General features: G+C 42.7%; 2 protein-coding genes across 4 annotated transcripts in view; one reads left to right on the top strand and one right to left on the bottom strand.

Moving 5' to 3' along the window:
- Window positions 1-1,538, bottom strand: part of CRLF3 (cytokine receptor like factor 3) — a 36,149-nt gene extending 34,611 nt beyond the window's left edge. The window contains exon 1 of the mRNA XM_006739028.3: window positions 1,329-1,538. Coding sequence (XP_006739091.1) covers window positions 1,329-1,445 — 117 coding nt within the window. The 5' untranslated portion in view covers window positions 1,446-1,538. The remainder of the gene's footprint in view (window positions 1-1,328) is intronic.
- An 8,866-nt stretch (window positions 1,539-10,404) lies between these two features.
- The window catches only part of ATAD5 (ATPase family AAA domain containing 5), a 46,977-nt gene continuing 37,584 nt past the window's right edge, over window positions 10,405-19,797 (top strand). The window contains exons 1-3 of one of the 3 annotated variants that reach the window (XM_081805399.1): window positions 10,405-10,918; window positions 15,284-17,187; window positions 18,005-18,113. In XM_081805399.1, the coding sequence (XP_081661525.1) occupies window positions 10,853-10,918; window positions 15,284-17,187; window positions 18,005-18,113 (2,079 nt within the window). In that variant the 5' untranslated portion in view covers window positions 10,405-10,852. The remainder of the gene's footprint in view (window positions 10,919-15,283; window positions 17,188-18,004; window positions 18,114-19,797) is intronic. The other 2 variants (XM_081805400.1, XM_031034236.2) reach the window with 2 other exon arrangements.

Raw genomic sequence — 19,797 nt, 5'->3', positions numbered from 1 at the left:
GAGAGGGTCAGAGGGAGAAGCAGGCTCCCTGCTGAGCTGGGAGCCCCATGTGGGACTCAATCCCAGGTCTCCAGGATCATGACCTGAGCCAAAGGCAGTCGCTTAACCAACTGAGCCACCGAGGCGCCCGCCAAGTATTCTTAATGGTGAAAATATCCAAAGGTACTGTTTTCACAGCACTATTCTACCAGTTGTACATTTTCAGATTCTGTGCTGCATGGGAGTTACTAGAATGACAATATAGATTACTATCAAGTGTGGGTGCTTGGCTGGCTCAGTTGGAAGAACATGCAACTCTTGATCTCGGTGTCATGAGTTCCAACCCTACACTGGGTATAGAGATTACATAAAAATAAAATCTAAAAAAAAAAAAGATTAAGTGTGATATAGAAAAATCCCACTCACTCCAATGATTCCACTCAGATGAAACCAAACTCACTCAAAAAGCATTTATGAAGATCCTGTGTTAATAACTGCTTGAGGATTATTTGTCCCATTACACACTGGCAGTGGGTTATATCTTTTTTCTGTATATGTTCCAGGGTGTTCCTATATCTTTGATAACCATGTCCCCATAGAACAGATAATGCTGTCATTTGAAAGTATAGTTAGCTTTTCCTTTCAGCACTCCTTTCTTTAAATCTTTTTCCATTTCCTCACACTTTTGTATCCTATTCCTCAAGTATTTCAATTTCCTTCTTTTGCCCTTCCAACACAACTCCACCTTAAAAATTCTAAGCCATCTAGAATAGGGTTATGTTAAATGGTTTTTTTTTAATGCATTCAAGATTATATGAGATATTAAATACTACTCTCAGGCATTAATCCCATTCATTTAGTGTTAACTCTATTGCTTCTCAATTACCCTGTCTCTGTCTCTTTAGCCCTCCCCTTCCAATATCCCATTCAGGCTCTCTAAAATCAGTCTCCATCCCCAAGTCAGGTTTTCCCAAAGAATCTCCACCTCCCCCAACTCTCCCCAGTCCTCAGTGCCCTCTGTGACGACGCCCTCGGTTTTTGCTCTGTTCGCTCGCTCTCCCCAACCTCCACCCCAATCCCGATCACCGCCCCACACAGTTTAGGGAACGCCCCCTCACACTCTCCCTCGATCCCCCAAACTTGTCTCTTCGCCTTAAGACCTCTCCACCCCCACTCCCCACAGCCAGCACCCACCTCCTTAGTTCCCAGACCCTGCTGGGTCTCCCTGCACCTTCGGAGCCTCCTCCCTTCTTCCGCCCCTCGCAGCCCTCGGAGCCCTCCACCCACCCGCCGGGCACCCCGCGCCCTCCCCGGGGCCCTCAGCGCTCCTGCGGGCGCGGCCCTCCGACCTGCCTCCGCGCCTCCCGCAGCCCCTGCAGCCTCTGGCCCAGCTCCCGCCGGTAGCTCTGCGCCGCCTCCACGTTCTCCCGGGCCTCCTGCAGCATCAGCTCGGGCTCCAGCTCCATCGCCCTCTCGTCCGGCCGCACGGCCGGCGGCTGCGGGCGCGGTTTCCCCACAGTCCCGGGCGCCGGCGAGCGGCCCGGTTCGACCACGCGCAGGCGGAAGCACCGCCCCGCCCCGCCCTACGCCGCCTTGATTGACAGCCGCACCGGCACCCGGTACGACCCGCCTCCGGATCCCAGCGCCGCCCGCCCCCACGTCCACGCGGCAGTGGCCCGGTTTCCGCGCAGCGCCCGATCTCAGTGCTTCTTCCAGAGACGCGTGGGGTCGGGGAAAGATTAGTAACTACACCTTGCGGAGTGCTTCCCCCATCTTGCTTATTCGGGCCTCACTACCGGCCTCCCTTGCTGTTCCATTTCACGGAGGAGGAAACGGGCAGAGAGGGGAATCAACTTTCTCAAGCCGTCGGTATTTCAAACCAGATGGCTCTTAAATCGTCACTGTCCCACCTCCCTAGCAAAGGAGAATCCCCGCTGCGGCAGGCGTTTCAAAAGGTTACTGTGAAGCAGGCACCACGCTCAGAGGGTCAGACGAGAGCACACCACTCAGAAGCTCGCAGTCTAATGAGGGAGCCAGGACGATGACCTGCGGTAGGTACAGCAATCTAGGCAGAAGTCCAAGATGGGTGTTAGCAAGCTTTCTCTGTAAGGGGCAAGCAGTAAAACTTGGGAGCTTGGTGGGCCATCAAGTCTCAGTTGCAACGTCGGAGGTAAATGGGCGTGACCGTGTGCAAATAAAACCTTATGTTTACAGATTTGAACTTCACATAATTTTCACCTGTTACAAAATGTTCTTTGCATCCTTTTAAAGCTATTTAAAAATAAAAAATCTGGGTGCCTGGGTGGCCCAGTCAGTTAAGCGGCTGACTCTTGATTTCGCTCAGGTCAAGATCTCAAGGTGGTGAGATCCAGGCCGGTGTCTGCCTTGGGCTGAGCGTGGAGCCTGCTTAAGATTTTCTCTCTCCCTCTTCCTCTACCCCTTCCCTCCTCTGCGCGCGCGCGCTCTCTCTCTCTCTCCCTCTCTAAAAGAAATAAATAAATGAAAATAAAAATCGTTCTTCCCTGAAGGGCCATTCAGAAATAGGTGGTGAGTCTGGGGCTCCTGGGTGGCTTAGTCGGCTAAGCAAGCGCCAGACTCTTGATTTCAGCTCAAGTAATGATCATTAGATGGAGCCCTGCAAGGGGCGCTCAGTGGGAGTCCGTTTGAGATTCCCTCTCTCACTTCCTCTGTCCCTCCCGCCACTTGTGCTGTCTCTCTCTCTAATAAATAAAATCTTAAAAAAAAAAAATAGGTGGTGGGTCAGATTTGGCTTGGGTGGTAGTTTCCTGACCCCTGGCCAAGGATATTAGAGCTGAAAGTAGCCTCCGCCAGGAAACAGAGGGAACATGTTTTGCTAAAGGTTACACAACCAGTCTGTAATAAAAGCTAGATTGCAGTTTTCCTGGGCCGGAATAAAGCTATCTTGACCACCCTGTTTTGTGCTAAGTAAATGACACTTGGACCTGGAGAAATTTAGAAAAGGGAAGCCCTACTGGAGAAAATGGGAAATTAGCTTTATCTTGAAGGTAAGGTAGCTGGGCACTTAGTAAATACTCAACAAATACCTGTAGAATAAATCTAGGTATTAGCTAAACAAAAGGGCTGTGGAAATGCACCCTAGGTAGGACAAAACTAAGGAAAGGGATAGGTCTTGGAAGTAGGAATGTAAGTGGTTCTTTAAGGAAAGAACCACTCGGAGAGGTGGAACTGAATAATATTCTGAGAGATGAAGTTGAGGAAGAATAAGGGCCATGGAGTTCAGGTTAAGAAGTTTTGACTTTAATGAGTAGACACTAAAGGTTTTTGCAAGTGCAGTGACATTTGCAAAGCAATGTTTTAGGAAGATAAATGATAGGCATGACACTTTGGTGTGTCTAAAGATAAAGTAGGGAAACGGGTGCCTGGGTGGCTCAGTCGGTTAAGCATCCGACTCTTGGTTTCCACTCAGGTCATGATCTCAGGGTCTTGAGATCAAGCCTCACATGGGCTCCATGCTCAGCACGGAGTCTGCTTGTCCCTCTCCCTCTGCTGCTCCCCCTACCCACACACACACTCTCTCTCTCAAATAAATAAATAAAATCTTAAAAATAAAGTAGGGGTTGGCAATAGTAAGTTCTCAATAAATATTTGTTCAGTGAAATGAAAATACATAGGATAGCTGGATGGAGTGGTAAATAAGGAACAACCATGGGCATTAGTCCAGCTATGATATGATAGAGGCTTGAATTAGGATGTTGACCTTTACAGAGGTTTTGACAGTAAAGCAGAGGAAAAGATAGTCAAATGGTCCAAGGAAATAGGAGGGTTTAGGCACAGATTGAGTCAGTAAAAAAATGATTTACTAAGTGTTCTTTTTTTTTTAAGATTTTATTTATTTATTTATTTGAGAGAGAATGAGAGAGAGCACATGAGAGGGGAGAGGGTCAGAGGGAGAAGCAGACTCCCCGCGCTGAGCAGGGAGCCCGGACGTGGAACTTGGTGCTGGGGCTCCAGGATCATGACCTGAGTCGAAGGCAGTCCTTTAACCAACTGAGCCACCCAGGCGCCCCTGGATTTACTAAATGTAGCCCGATGTGGGACTCGATCCCAGGACCCCGGGATCATGACCCGAGCCAAAGGCAGTCGCTTAACCAACCAAGCCACCCAGGCGCCCATGGATTTACTAAATGTTCTTGAACACAGTATGTTCTCTGTGCTTTCTAAAGCTAATTGAATAGAATTGGATCCCACCCCGGAAGACTTTACTATGTGAAACTTCAAAAAAAAGAGAGAAAGAAAAATTGGGGGCGCCTGGCTGGCTCAGTCAGAGGATCCAGGGTCATGAGTTGGAGCCCCATGTTGGGTGTAGAGATTGCTTAAACAAACAAACAAACAAACTGAGGTGCCTGAGTGGCTCAGTTGGTTAAGCCTCCCGCTCCTGATTTTGTCTCAGGTCATGATCTCAGGGTCCTGGGATTGAGCCCCACATCAGGCTCTTTGCTCAGTGGGTAATCTTGAGGATTCTCTTCCTTTGTCCCTTCCTCTCCAACCGCCCCTCCCCACTCAGGCTTGCACTCTCTCTAAAAATAAATCTTTTTAAAAATAAATATACTTTAGGGGCGCCTGGGTGGTTCAGTCGTTAAGCATCTGCCTTCGGCTCAGGTCATGATCCCAGGGTCCTGGCATCGAGCCCCGCATCGGGCTCCCTGCTCTGGGGGAAGCCTACCTTTCCCTCTCCCACTCCCCCTGCTTGTGTTCCCTCTCTCACTGTGTCTCTCTCTGTCAAATAAATAAATAAAATCTTTAAAAAATAATAATAATAAACAAATAAACTTAGAAAAAACAAAAATTAAAAGGAAAACATCCATAAGACCAAGACACTAATTTTGGTCTCATTCAACTTTATTTCCTTGACCTGATGGGAGGCAGGAAATAATGTATTTAATATAGCCACATTATACAGAAAAATAATACAAAGAAAACTGAAGAAGATCTTGTGAAACCGCCCCTCCCAGGCTTAAAATTTGGGGATGTTTTATTTTCAACTTTAGAGCAAAGTAAATACTCTGGTCAGTAACCGGAGGATTGATCTAGAGGTGTCAATGATAGAAGCCAGCAGGCAGAATTTTACACATTTTTATCTCCTTCGCATCACACTGGTCTAGAATTGACTTTTCAAGTTTACCCAGAGGTGAGCAGATTCAGGGTCAGACTCCTCGTGCTAATAAGACAAGAAACAAATAAAGCAACTTGCTAAGTTATTTATTTACAATAAGGATATAATTGCTCCGAAGATTACAACAGCTGGAAAATCAGGTCATAACCAGAGAGTTGTTTGGCAAACATGGATTCAGTCCAGAATACTTTGGTTATCTGGTCAGCCAAGGCTTCCTCTCCCCTCTCTCCAGCCTCTTCTCAGAAAGCTCCTAACTATATTGGGCACATACTGACAATTTTTTTTCTTTAGTTTCTTCACTCCCCTGTTTGTACACTTAAAGCTATTAACACATTCTTTAGAATCAACTGGCTATAAGTAAGTAAGTCTTAGTACCTCATTTTTGAATAGGGACTCATACAAAGAAATACTACTGTCCAATCAAAAATAATTAAGAGATAATTCTAATATACATTTTTAAAAGATTTTATTTTTCAGAGACAGAGAGCCAGCACAAACAGGGGGAAGGGCAGGCAGAGGGAGAAGCAGGCTCCCCACTGAGCAGGGAGCCCAGTGCAGGACTCCATCCCAAGACCCTGGAATCATGACCTGAGCCAAAGGCAGATGCTTAACCGACTTAGCCACCCAGGCACCCTAATTAAGAGATAATTCTTTTTTTTTTTTTTAAAGATTTTATTTATTTATTTGACAGAGAGAGACACAGCAAGAGAAGGAACACAAGCAGGGGGAGTGGGAGAGGGAGAAGCAGGCTTCCTACCAAGCAGGGAGCCTGATGCGGGGCTCGATCCCAGGATGCTGGGATGACCTGAGCTGAAGGCAGACGCTTAACGACTGAGCCACCCAGGCACCCCAACTAAGAGATAATTCTAATCTTGACTGTAACTTGTAACATTTTAATTAATGCCATATATTTTTAATTTTGAGAACTCAAATTTACAGAAATCTCAGACGTCAACAGAAAAATCGCAAGTAAAATGCAAAAATTTTTTTCCCTCAATAAACCATTTGACAGTAAGTTGCCAGATTCCTTTAGTACATTCTTCTATGAACCCACAATGCACCATCAAAAACAGGGATTTAGGGGCGCCTGGGTGACTCAGTCTTAAGTGTCGGGCTTTGGCTCAGGTCATGATCCCAGGGTCTTGGAATCAAGTCCTGCATCAGACTTCCTCCTCCACAGGGAGTCTGCTTCTCCCTCTGCATCCCCCCCTGCCCCCGCTTGTGCTCTTGTGCTCTCTCTCTCTCTCTCAAATAAATAAATAAATAAATAAATCTTAAAAAAAAAAAGTCAGCTCATCTGATCATACCTATAGTAGGGACAGCACCCCACTAATGAGTTACCCATGCTGAAAACCTTCAATTAGTTTTTGAAAACCTTCAGTTAGTTCAATACAGTTTGATGAACTTTTTCCTAAGTAGATACCTGTGGAACCATCACCAAGATAAACATTTCCCTCACTTCCCAGAGTTTCCATATAATCCATCCCTCCTTCAACCCCTGAATTCAAGTAAGGACTGATCTGCTTTCTGTCTTTAGAGATTCATTTGCATTTTCTCTAATTTTAAATAAATTTAATCATACAATGTGTACTCTTTTTTTCATCTGGCTTATTTTACTCAGTATAAGGATTTTGAGATTCATCCATGTTTCATTTCTTTTTTATTGGTGAGTAGTATTCCATAATATGGATGTATCACAATGTGTCTATTCATTTGCCTTCTGATGGGCTGTTCCCAGTTTTTTACTATTACAAATAAAGCTGCTATGAACATTTGTGTACAGGTATACAGTTCTTTATAATATAACTATACTGGGAAGGTGGGAAGAGAGAAAGCGTGGAGGGTGGTGTTATAAGAGAATGAAGTCCTTAACCAACATAAAAGGACATTAACGAATACTGTTTAAAATTGTTAAATGAAGAAATAGCTGTATAAGCATATTGCTCTATTTAAAAATAAGGAGATGGGCGCCTGGGTGGCTCAGTTGATTAAGCAGCTGGCTCTTGATTTCAGCTCTGGTCATGATGTCAGGGTCCTGGGATCAAGCCCCACATCAGGCTCCACTCTCAGCGTGGAGTCTGCTCCAGTTTCTCTCTCTCTCTTTCATTCTGCCTCTCCCCCTGCTTATGCGTGAGCACTCTCTTTCTCTCTTTCTCAAATAAATAAATAAAAATCCTTTAGGGGCGCCTGGGTGGCTCAGTTGTTAAGCGTCTGCCTTCGGCTCAGGTCATGATCCCAGAGTCCTGGGATGGAGCCCCGCATCGGGCTCCCTGCTCAGCGGGAAGCCTGCTTCTCCCTCTCCTGCTCCCCCTGCTTGTGTTCCCTCTCTAGCTGTCTCTCTCTCTGTGTCAAATAAATAAATAAAATCTTAAAAAAAAATCCTTTAAAAAAATAAGGAGATATTTATAGTGCTAGAAGAGTTTTGAAAGTGGCTGCCTCTGGGAAATTATACTAGGGTATGACATAGAAATCAGCTCTTTTTTGGGGCACCTGACTGGCTCAGTCAGTAGATCATGTGACTCTTTTTTTTCCCTTTTTTCAAAATTTATTTATTTGAGAGAGAGAGAGGTGCAAGCAGGGGGAGTGGCAGGCAGAGAGAGAGAGGGAGAAGCAGGCTCCCTGCTGAGGAAGGAGCCCGATTCGGGGCTCGATCCCAGGACCCTGGGATCATGACCTGAGCCGAAGGCAGACGCTTAACCAACTGAGCCACCCAGGTGTCCCAAGATTGTGTAACTCTTGACCTCAGGGTGGTGAGTTCAAGCCCTACACTGAGCATAGAGCCTACTTAATTTTTTAAAAAAATTTATTTGTCAGAGAGAGAACACAAGCAGGGGGAATGGCAGGCAGAGGGAGAAGCAGGTCCCTGCTGAGCAAGGAGCCTGATTGGGGGCTTGATCCCAGGATTCTGGGATCATAACCCTAGCTGACGGCGGACGCTTAACCAACTGAGCCACCCAGGCATCCCAAGCCTACTTGAAAAAAAAGAAATAAGCTCTTTTTTTTTTTTTTTAAGATTTATTGATTTATTTTAGGGAGAGAGAGAGCGAGCAAGCACGAACAGGGGGAAGGGCAGAGGTAGAAGGAGAGGGTGAGAATTGCAAGCAGACTCCCCGCTGAGTGTGGAGCTTGACGTGGGGCTCAATCTCACAACCCTAAGATCATGACCTGAGCTGAGATCAGGTCGGATGCTTCACTGACTGAGCCACCCAGGTGCTCCAGCTCTTTTCTGATAGTAAGTTTTGTAATGCTCTTTGACATTTATTAACCAAATACAGGCATTACTTTGATAAATATAAAAGTTAATAACTTTTGAAAAGGGGTGGGGCACCTGGGTGGCTCAGTCAGTTAAGCCTTGATTTCGTCTCAGATCATGATCTCAGAGTCCTGAGATTGAGACCCGTGGTGGGCTCCGCACCTGATCGGTATGGAGTCTGCTTATCCCTCTCCCTCTGCTCCTCCCCCCCAAACCCCTTTTTTAAAAAGCAATCAATCAATCATTAAAAGTAGGGGTTAGCCAGATGGGGAAGATAATAAAAAACCCCATGGACACATCATAAGTGCTAAATTGCTATACAAATATGAGAGCTCATTTAATTTAAAACTTATAAATGCCATGAACTTCTAAAGAAGAGTTGTGTAAAACACTACATATTTAAAAATAAACTCAGTGCAAATGCTTAACAAACCAGTGCAGTTTAAATGCTTAGTAATTTTTTTAAAAGATTTTATTCATTTATTTGACAGAGAGAAACACAGCGAGAGGGAGCACAAGCAGGGGGAGTGGGAGAGGGAGAAGCAGGCTTCCCGCCGAGCAGGGAGCCCAATGTGGGGCTCGATCCCAGAACCCTGGGATCACGACCCGAGCCGAATAAAAAGCACTAAAGATATAAACCCTGATAACCCAGCAATTCCAATTCTAGGTGTGTCTTCTGGAGAAACATTACACATGTTCAAGGAGATACAGAAAAGTGTGTTCACCTATTCACTGAAACAGAAAATTGGAGACAACATGAAGGAAATGAATAAATAAAATGTGCCTAGTTGGATGGAATGCTGAGGAATGAAAGGGAGTGAATCAGATTTATGTGTATCATGGATAGCTCTTGAAAACAATAATGAATGAAAAAAGCAGGAGGCTGAGTGATATTTACAGTGTTACCTTTTCTATAATTAAAAACAACACTAAAGATTTTTCTATGGATACATACATGTATCCATAGAAAAGTATAAATGTTTGCAGTGCTACCCACCAAATAGGAAATAATGGCCACTATTGGGGCCAAGAGGAAGACACTGAGTTTGGGGGTCAAAGTCAAGGGGACTTTCAGTTTTCTCTGTAATTTTCTCTTTTATTTCTCTGCCTTGTCTTCTTCCTCATCTGTCTCCTTGGGCAATGTTCTTAGTCTACCGTGAGTAATAATAATAATAATAATAACAATAATAATAAACCAGAACAACGGAACAATATATAGAAGACTGAAGGTAGTGCAGTCTCCCTGAAAAACCTTATCCGGGGTTAATAATTTTAAAAGAAAAAATAATTACGTCCAGTTTCATCGGAGAAATTTGTACCCTTCATGCTGTCAAAACAACAGCAATACCATCTTTATGGTATAAAGATGGACACAATTACGTCAATAGTTCAAAAGAGTATGCATAACCCGACGTGACAAGGTGGCTTCCCTTATTATTTGATATATCCTTTTACTTGCCCTACTTTGCACTTAATACCATGCAGTCAAAACTATGCACTCAAAGTAAACATACTCTATATGTCACTGCAACTGATGTAAAAAAAAAAAGTCAAAGCTAAACCAATCCACGAAAACAATGCAAATGACATATGAGATTATCATCACTACAAACCAGCAAAATACTGGAACCCTGCGACAGCTGAGCACTCCAACCAGCTGCCCGCGAGGACGAAGTCCATGGGAAGAAACTCCTCTTTAGCTCAATTAAGGGTTAAAAGTCGCAATCTCGGATCCCGAAAGAGTGTATTTCGAGGTAGGACGCTTGCCAAAATAACATTCCGTCTGGGAGAAATGTAATGAATTACTTCCTTTCCTGTATTTTTCAAATTTCCAGTTTTGAAAAAGGGTTAGCCTGGGGCATCAAAAATCTAGGGTTTTAATTCTGCGACCAACGGGCTTTAGTCATGTTCTCATCCGTGAAACTGGGCGTGAGAAGTTCGAATCTCCAAAATTCCCGCTAGTTTGAAATCCCACGGTGAGACCAATCCCGCCTCCTGCAGTTTCGCCCGAGAAGTATTTTGACCTTCTCTATTCACCGTCCGCGCAGCCTCCCGAAGCAATCGTAAGCTCCGCCCCCTGCGCTCCGGACGGCGCGAAAACCCAATTGACAAGAACTCTCTCCGAAGCCCGCGGGTCCGATCTGCGTTGGGCCCGCTTTCCCAGCCGGGGTCACAGTCCCCGGCGCTCAGCCTGGGGCGCCCGCGTCGGGAGCACCCCGCGCTCGCCGGCCGCGTCCCAGAGTCCTCGCTGCCCGCGCTTTCTTACCGCCTCTTCCCGCGTCCGACTCGGCTGAGCTGGGCCCAGCCTCCGCGACCGTTCCGTCCCGGTGGGCGCGGGGGAGTCGGAGACGGACCCCGCGGCCCGGCTGCTCCCTCGGCGGGAGCCGGCCGCCTCCATGGCCTCCAGGCTGGCGGGGCTCGGCAGCACAACGCCCTAGGAGCCGGCATTCCGGGAAGCTGGGAGCATGGTGGGGATCCTGGCCATGGCGGCAGCAGCTGCTCCCCCTCCGGTGAAGGACTACGAGATTGAGGTGAGCTAGTGTATCTCTGTCTGTACGAGGTGGGTAAAAGGTAATTCCGACTTTGGCTCTAGGAAGGAAAAGGAGAGACCTGCTGAGGCCCTGCAGTTGTGACATTGTGTGCAACAATTGCTGGAATGTGTCGCTTCCTAACGTCGTGATAGGTATTAACAAACATTGAGATTGTGAGATGTTTGCGGGCCAGGAAAGTCAGGATTGAAAAGATACCTCGACCAGTTCCCAGATACTGAAATGTTGGTGGAACCTGATGTTTTGGACTTGTGAAGTGTCACAGAGGATCCCAGGATCAAGTGTGGGTTCATAGTAAGGAATCAGAACTTCAGCTTGAAAAGACTCTTTTAAGTTCAACTAGTCTGTCCACCTACCTGTTCTAGGACTACCGCTTAGATTGTCACTACAGGAGTCAAACAAAGTAATTTTATTTAAAAAGCCAGTTTCTTGGGGCGCCTGGGTGGCTCAGTCGTTAAGCGTCTGCCTTGGGCTCAGGTCATGATCCCAGGGATCGAGCCCCACATCAGGCTTCCTCCTCGGCGGGAAGCCTGCTCCTCTCTCTCCCAGTCCCCCTGCTTGTGTTCCTGCTCTCGCTGTCTCTCTCTCTGTCAAATAAATAAATAAAATCTTTAAAAAAAAAAAAATCAGTTTCTCATGGTTCTAGAGCTTAAGATACTGCAGTTAGTAGTCCCGGCATGGAATGCTGTTATTCTTATGTATTCACCAAGTTTCAGTGAAATGCACTGAGCAGTCGTTACAAAGATACTTTAATGCCATGAACTAATGGAGTAGCATCTCAAAGTGATGGTTGCTACATTTTTACACCTTTTCATCTCAAGCTAGCATTCTAACTGAAATACACATACTCGTGTCCATGAAGTGAGCCAAAATGTACCTTCACTTATTTAACTAGGACTCTTTTCTTATTTTTTAGAATTGAATAACTTTTGTCTACTTGCTAATAGTTGTTATGCTGATATTCGTTTGCTAAATCAAGGCAGTTGCTCAGCTTTCTTGGGTGTGAAGAAGGACTTTTGGTACTTGAATTAGACAGTTCTTGATTTTTGTATGGTCAGTTTATCAAGCTTTACCTTTGAGTTTCTGCTTTTGGTGCCCTGCTTACCTTATTTCATAGTAATGATACTTTCCTTTTAGTATTCCAAGGGTAAGGGCCTTGTATACATTATTTTGCTTAATATCAACCCTGTGCTGAGGTATCATTATCTGTATCCATACGGATGACGGAAGAAGGTAAAAAAAATAAAGTGGGGTGCCTGGGTGGCTCAGTCTGTTAGGTGTCTGTCCTCAGCTCAGGTCATGATCCTGGGGTCCTGGGATAGAGCCCCACATTGGGCTTCCTGCTCAGTGGGGAGCCTGCTTCTCCCTCTGCCTCTACTTCTCCCTGCACCCTCCCCCCCCACTCATGTTCTCTCTCTGTCTCTCTCAAATAAAATCTTTAAAAAAAAAAGTAATTAAAAGTAAGTTAAAAAGTTAGAAAAAGTAAATTAGAAGGGTGCCTGGGTGGCTCAGTCGGTTAAGCATCTGCCTTCGGCTCAGGTCATGATCTCAGGGTCCCGGAATCGGGCCCCACATCGGGCTCCCCACTCAGAGGAGAGCCTGCTTCTCCCTCTCCCTCTGCCTGCTGCTCCTCCTGCTTATACTTTCTCTTTCCGTCAAATAAATAAATAAAATCTTTAAAAATAAAAGAAAAAGTAAATTAGAAAGTTAAAAGTGGGCACCTGGGTGGCTCAGTTGGTTAAGCGTCCAACTCTTGATCCCAGCTCAGGTCTTGATCTCAGGGTTGTGAGTTTAAGCCCTGCATTGGGCTCCGCACTGTGGAACCTACTTTAAAAAAATTTTTTTTTAAAGTTAAAAGTAATATGCTTAGGGTCCCATACTAGTAGATGTCAGAGCCAGCACTTGAACTTAGATCTGCCTGACTCCAGAGCCGGTAGTATCATGCTTTTGATACCATCTCAGGGTAATGATAATACTAACAGCTCATTAGCATTTTCTTCTAATGCTTTTACCATTTCATTTTTTTTTTTTTTTAAAGATTTTATTTATTTATTTGACAGAGAGAGACACAGCGAGAGAGGGAACACAAGCAGGGGGAGTGGGAGAGGGAGAAGCAGGCTCCCCGCAGAGCAGGGAGCCCCATGCGGGACTCGATCCCACGACCCTGGGATCATGACCTGAGCTGAAGGCAGTCGCTTAACCAACTGAGCCACCCAGGCGCCCTTTACCATTTCATTTTAACATATAAAATTTTAATCTGTAATTTATTTTGCCTCATATTTATCCAACTGGTTAGAAATTTGTCCCAATACCATTTATTAATTACTTATTGGCTCACTAACTTGAATGCTACTGTTCTCATATACCAAGTTCTTAAATATTTACTTATTTCTTTTTCTGGTTTTCTAATCCATTCCATTCCATTGGCTACCTTATTCATGTATCAGTACTATGCCTTTTTTTTTTTTTTTTTTTAAGTAATTTCTGCACCCAGTGTGGGGCTCAAACTCACAACCCCAAGATCAAGAGTCGCAAGCTCCACTGACTGAGCCAGCCAGGTGCCCCCAGTACTTTGTTTTTTTTTAAATATATTTTATACAGCACCCAGCTAGCTCAGTCAGTAGAGCATGAGACTCTTAAAATATATTTTATATATATTTTAATATTTTATTGTCATGTTAATCACCATACATTATATCATTAGTTTTTGATGTAGTGTTCCATGATTCATTGTTTGTGCATAACACCCAGTGCTCCATGCAGAAAGTGCCCTCGTTAATACCCATCACCAGGCTAACCCATCCTCCCACCCCCTCCCCTCTAGAACCCTCAGTTTGTCTTTCAGAGTCCATCGTCTCTCATGGTTCATCTCCCCCTCCGATTTACCCCCTCATTCTTCCCCTCCTGCTATCTTCTTTTTTTTCCCCCCAGTACTTTGTTTTTAATGATGATGGCTTTGTGATCCTTTTAATTTTCCAGAAGTATATTTCCCCCATTCATTACTTATCTTTTTTTTTTTTTTTTTGAGATTTTATTTTTAAGTAATCTCTACACTCAACTTGGGGCTGGAACCCACAACCCTGAGATCAAGAGTCGCATGCTTTACTGACTGAGCCAACCAGACACCCCTCATTACTTACCTTTTTCTAAAAATTTCCTTTTCATTCTGGAAAGTTTATTTTAACAAATGAACCGAGGGAAGTTAAAATGAAAGAAAAGACTGATGGAGCTTTTTGTAGCTAATAATTTTTTTCTATTATGTAAGTTACTAATTTATGACCAACAGAAATACAACTTTACAGTATTATATATATTTATAGTCAGCTTGATATGTGAGGGTAATAACATAGGAGGCAGGCAGTAACTTTTAATAACAAAACACTGGAAAGTTTTGTTATTTTTAATTTGTGGTAAGTGTCCTTCACCATAATTTTTACTTGATTAGTAAATTTGAGGATCATAGGTTTGTTCACTATGTGTCTGTTTCTTAGAAATAGAACGATTTTTTTTAAAGATTTATTTGTTTATTTTAGAGAGAAGGAGAGAGTTCAGGATGGGGAAGGACTGAAGGAGAAGGAGAGAGAGAATCTCTTTGCTTTTTTAAAAAGGCAAAAAAGCACAGAGCCCAACGACCAGGGGCTTGATCCCATGACCCTGAAATCATGACCTGAGCTGAAATCAAGAGATGGATGCTTAACTGACTGAGCCACCCCCAAGAATAATTTGTTTTTAACTAAAAAAGGAAAAAGGGAATGGAATTAATATTTGTAGAGTACCCACCATGCATTTGACTTCACATATTTTTGTGCAATGTGTTTGTTACAAATTTTGTGGGGTGGGTGGTACTATTCAATGGTTATAGAGTAAACAGAGGCCAACAGAAATGAACACGATTTGTACATAAGTATAGTGGCCTTGAAACTTTTTATTTAAGTATATATAAAGTAAAATACACAAATTATAAGTGTATGGCCTGATGTGATGTTGAGATTTGAATGTAGATTTAATTTTAAAGCTCTTTCTTCAGGGCGCCTGGGTGGCTTAGTCGGTTAAGTGTCTGCCTTTGGCTCAGGTCATGATCCCAGGGTCCTGGGATGGAGCCCCTTGTCGGGCTTCTTGCTCAGCGGGGGGCCTGTTTCTCTCTCTGCCTGCCGTTCCCCCTGCTTGTGCTCTCTCTCTCTGACAAATTTTTTTAAAAAGCTCTTTTTTCTAATATATCAGGTTCATTAACTAAGGGAGCCTTCCTTTTTTTATCCAGTTAGGTAAAATATTAGATCTGTGTTTACAATTTATGTTTTGGATTATTTTATTTGAAATAACTGCTTTTTTTTTCTCTTAAATTGATAGGCATGCAAAAAGCGAAGGAAAGATGATGACAGATCTTCCTGCAAAACGATTACAAAATATTTATCACCAATAGGGAAGACTGGAGACAGTGTTTTCTCTTCACCAAAATCCAGTAATATTCTGGATTATTTTAGAAAGACTTCCCCCACAAATGAGAAGACACAATCAGCAAAAGAGTGCAAGATAAAGTCATCTGCACCATTGCCTGCTGACAGTGGCAAAGACTGTAAAACACCTTTGGAAGTGTTCTCAAATCTAGAGTTTAAGAAGAGAGGAAAGAGAGTTAATTTATCTCATCGACTAAATAGTGTTAAAACTGAAAATGAATCTCCAATTAAAATTAGTAGTGATAGCAAAGAAGACACTAGTCTAAATAATGATTTTGTAGAAAGTAGTACTTCTGTTTTACTCTGCAAGAATCATGTGGAGGTACTTGCAGAAAGTATTCAAGATAAAAAACACTCAAGCACTATGACCTCCATAAAAAGCTCTAAGAAAGTGAATCCTAAACAAAGGATCACAAAAAATGATTGCAAAAAAATGAGAAAAAGGAAGCACAGGGATATAATAGATCTATCTGAAAGCATACCATTGGCTGAGGAGCTAAATCTCCATCAAAAAGATGGTAAAGATAGGGAACAGATAACCCCTTCCCTAACTAATGAGATCGAGAGTACTGCAAATGACTCCAGAGGTGGTGTAACTAAAACAGCCCACTTAAATGATAGTACAATTACTGTCTCCTATGAGGAATTTTTAAAAAGTCACAAGGAAAATAAAGCAGAACACATACCAGACTCTACAATGTCTATTTGTATTCCCTCTGAAACTGTTGAAGATATGGTCAAAAGTGGTTGTATAAGTGACCCAGGAACCTGTGAAATTTCCCAACATGTACGCTATAAGACAGTTACTGTTCTTGCACAAGTTCACCCTATTCCCCCCAGAAAGACAAGGAAAATACCCTCCATTTTCTTGAAACAGAAGCAGTTGGAAATGGAAAATAGTTTGTCTGATCCTGAGAATGAGCAGACTGTTCAGAAAAGAAAATCTAACGTTGTCATACAGGAGGAAGAGTTAGAATTGGCAGTGCTGGAAGCTGGAAATGCTGAGGCTGTGAAACCGAAATGCACCCTAGAAGAAAGACAGCAGTTTATGAAAGCATTTAGGCAGCCGGCATCTGATGCACTTAAAAATGGAGTCAGAAAGTCTTCTGAGAAGCAGAAAGAGCTCAATGAAAAATCTTTAAACGAGGAAGGAAGACACAATAATTCTAAAAAAATCACGGAAAATCCTAACATTCAGGTGGTTTCAAATGATGGCAGTTTACCGTCACACACTGAGAAAGGAAGTTTTCCTAACGAGAAAAGTAAAAAGCTGAAGAAAAAGGATAAGAAAATGTTAGGTACTGGTACTACCCCAGGTGAAAATAGACAGGGAAATATTCAAAAGAAAGCAGCAACTTTTTCCTTTAGAGATAAACAGAATCCAAATAGACTTAGAATGAGTTTAAGACAAAAGAAAACAGAAGTTTTCAAAAACAGCACATTATTTAACAGTGAAAGTCTTATTTGTAAAGATTTAGTAAATGATGACCCTGTAAAGATTTCCTCTCCGTGTAACAAGAAGTCTTCAAGAAAAACCAGCATACCAGTTAAGGATAAGGTTATGCATTCTAAAGCTGAAACTGAAGACAGTTTGGTAAATGTTTCCACACCCAAGCCAACCAGAAGATCTGTAAGAACCAGCAGCACACCTACTACAATAGTCCTTAGCGGTACCGATTCTGAAGATGGCAGTCCAGCAAAGGCTTCCACTCCAAAAGCAGCCAACTTACTAGAAAAGCATAGTTTATATACAGCAGAATTAATAACAGTACCTTCTGACTCAGAGAGCCCTATTAGGTAAAGTTTTGTTTTTGTTCTGAAGCTCTGAGTATTTTGCATATATTATTAGCTGGGAAGGAAAATACTTCGAGGATTGGAGAGTGTTATTTTTTCTACAACACAGCTGATTTATAAGAAAACAGTTTCAAAAATGCTGTTTATTTTCCACATTTAATTTAAAGCCAGGCATGATTTTAGAAGAATTCTAGAAGTATTTTAGATGAGTTCAAACTCTTATCACAGTTATTAATTCCCTGCAGAAATATTTTTCAAATAGAATTTTAGGGGCACTTGGGTGGCTCAGTGGGTTAGCCTCTGCCTTCGGCTCTGGTTGTGATCCCAGGGTCCTGGGATCAAGCCCCACGTTGGGCTTCCCACTTGGCGGGGAGTCTGCTTCTCCCTCTTCCTCTGCCGTTCCCCCTACTTGTGCTCTCTTTCTCTGTCAAATAAATAAAATCTTAAAAATATATATATATATGAATTCTGTGCATCTAACAAACATGAGATTAAAAATAAGTAAGAGTTTTATTTCTTGGGTAAACGGAGCCATATATTTGAGGTATATACTTGCATGCTGGTTTTGGCCAATGGAAGAGTGATCTTAGGAGGTAATTTTCTGTAAAGCTTATGATTTCTAAAAGGAAACATTTTATATTTTCTGAGAGTTTAGCTTTGAGTTTGGCTTACTTTGGATCAGTAGTTTGAATCTAACTGGAGTATTTTTTTTTTAAGAACTGTCCAGAAATTGGAGCCCTAGTTGGTTCTTTTCTATATTTAATTGAAATTCTTACACATAATCATGGAAATGCTTCTGAATGTCTTTTTTTTTTTCCAGAATGAAATTCACCAGAATTAGTACTCCTAAGAAATCCAAGAAAAAATCTAAGAAAAGATGTGAGAAATCTGAAGCAACTGATGGAGATTTTACTTCTCAGACTAGAAAGGTAATTGAAATATTAGGGGATTGTGTAAGTGGTATTCTGTTTCCTAAAACAGCAACTACTTTTAGAAGTAGTATGCCAAAAGAAGATACATATTTTATAGATTGGTTATGTTAACTACAGCCATATACGTTACTCACTATTATTCTATTCCTCTGATTAGTTTATTGATCAGTCAACATATCTTACAGTGAGATGGAAGCAATTAATAAGGACAGTATAATTTACTTAGAAAAAGTTTTCTTGGGGATGCCTGGGTGGCTCAGTCAGTTAAGTGTTCAACCCTTGGTTTCAGCTCAGGTCGTGATCTCAGTATTGTGAGATTGAGCCCTGTGTCGGGCTCCACACTCAGCCCTGAGTCTGCTTGTCCCTCTCCCTTTGCACCTCCCCATGTTTGCATGTATGCGTGCTCTCTCTCTCTAAAATAAATAAACAAAATCTTTAAAAGAGGAAAAAAAAGGTTTTTTGGTAAGAGTTACATTCTAATCATTTTCCTTAAGGCTGCTTATAGGTCATGATTGAATTTTTGGTTTATTTCTATAGATCAGAGGCTAAAAAGTGGAGTCTGTAACTCTGGTACAGGTCTAAAAACCCTGGTACTGTTGACATTTTGGGCTGGATAATTCTTTGTTATAGGGGACTGATTGTGCATTGTAGGATGTTCAGCAATAACCTGGGCCTCTACCCATGGAAATGCCAGTAGCTCTCCAGCTCCCCTGGTTATGATAACCAAAAATGTCTCCACACATAACAAATATCCCTGGGAGGGAAAGAAATCCACCCTCTCACCCTGCCCTATTGAAAACCACTACCCTAAAGGGAGAGGTAGGATGATATGTAAGAATAATTTAGCTGCTTTTACAAACTAATCTGCTTTTCTCCACTGTGAGAGAATTGAATTCTCTCCAGGGTGAGTAGGTACACGTATGTGTATGTTGAAAAGCCCCCAATGTGACTGTGACATAATCCTTGGGTGAATACCACTACGACAGAAGATTGGTGTCTCTTTTTTTGTTATTTAACAGCTATCATGTTTTTTGACTGTGTATCACATTCCAGGCACTATGCTTAATACTTACCATTAATCTCATAAATATTTAACCCTGTTTTGAAGGAACAGTGGAGCCAAAGGAGGTGAGAACATTTTTAAGAGTAGTTGAAGTGGTGTACAGTGGGATCCAAGCTGCGTGGGGTAAAGTAGAGGCTGGTAAACAGGGAGAAAGTAAAGAGTGCTATCAAGAGAGGTTTCTGATGTAGTCAGGAGTAATCAAGTAAGGCTGGGAGGATAGATGACTAGGTCAGAAAGTAGGGTGTTGAAAATGACTGAATTTTCAAGGTGATAGGATTATGGTTGGTTTTAGTTTTCTTTATTTTTCTGTTTTGTTTTTTTATAAACATGAACTTTTTAAAATTTTTATCAGAAAAAAATAACTGGGGCGCCTGGGTGGCTCAGTCAGTTAAGCGTCCAACTCTTGGTTTTAGCTCAGGTCATGATCTTAGGGTTGAGAGATTAAGCCCTGGGTGGGGCTCTGTGCTAAACATGAAGTCTGCTCAAAATTCTCTCTCCCTCTCCCTCCCCCCCCCGCCACTTACTTGCGCTCTCTCTCGAATAAATAAATCTTTTTAAAAAAACAACTATTAGAAAAAAAGTTTTCAAGTAATAGCAGAATTACTTGCCAAAATGTGT

The sequence above is a fragment of the Leptonychotes weddellii genome, chromosome 15 (assembly GCF_054177405.1).
Source record: "Leptonychotes weddellii isolate Sample4059 chromosome 15, ASM5417740v2, whole genome shotgun sequence".
NCBI classification, from domain to species: Eukaryota; Metazoa; Chordata; class Mammalia; order Carnivora; family Phocidae; genus Leptonychotes; species Leptonychotes weddellii.
The sequence above is the reverse complement of the archived record's forward strand: the minus strand, read 5'-3'. Positions and strand labels throughout refer to the sequence as shown.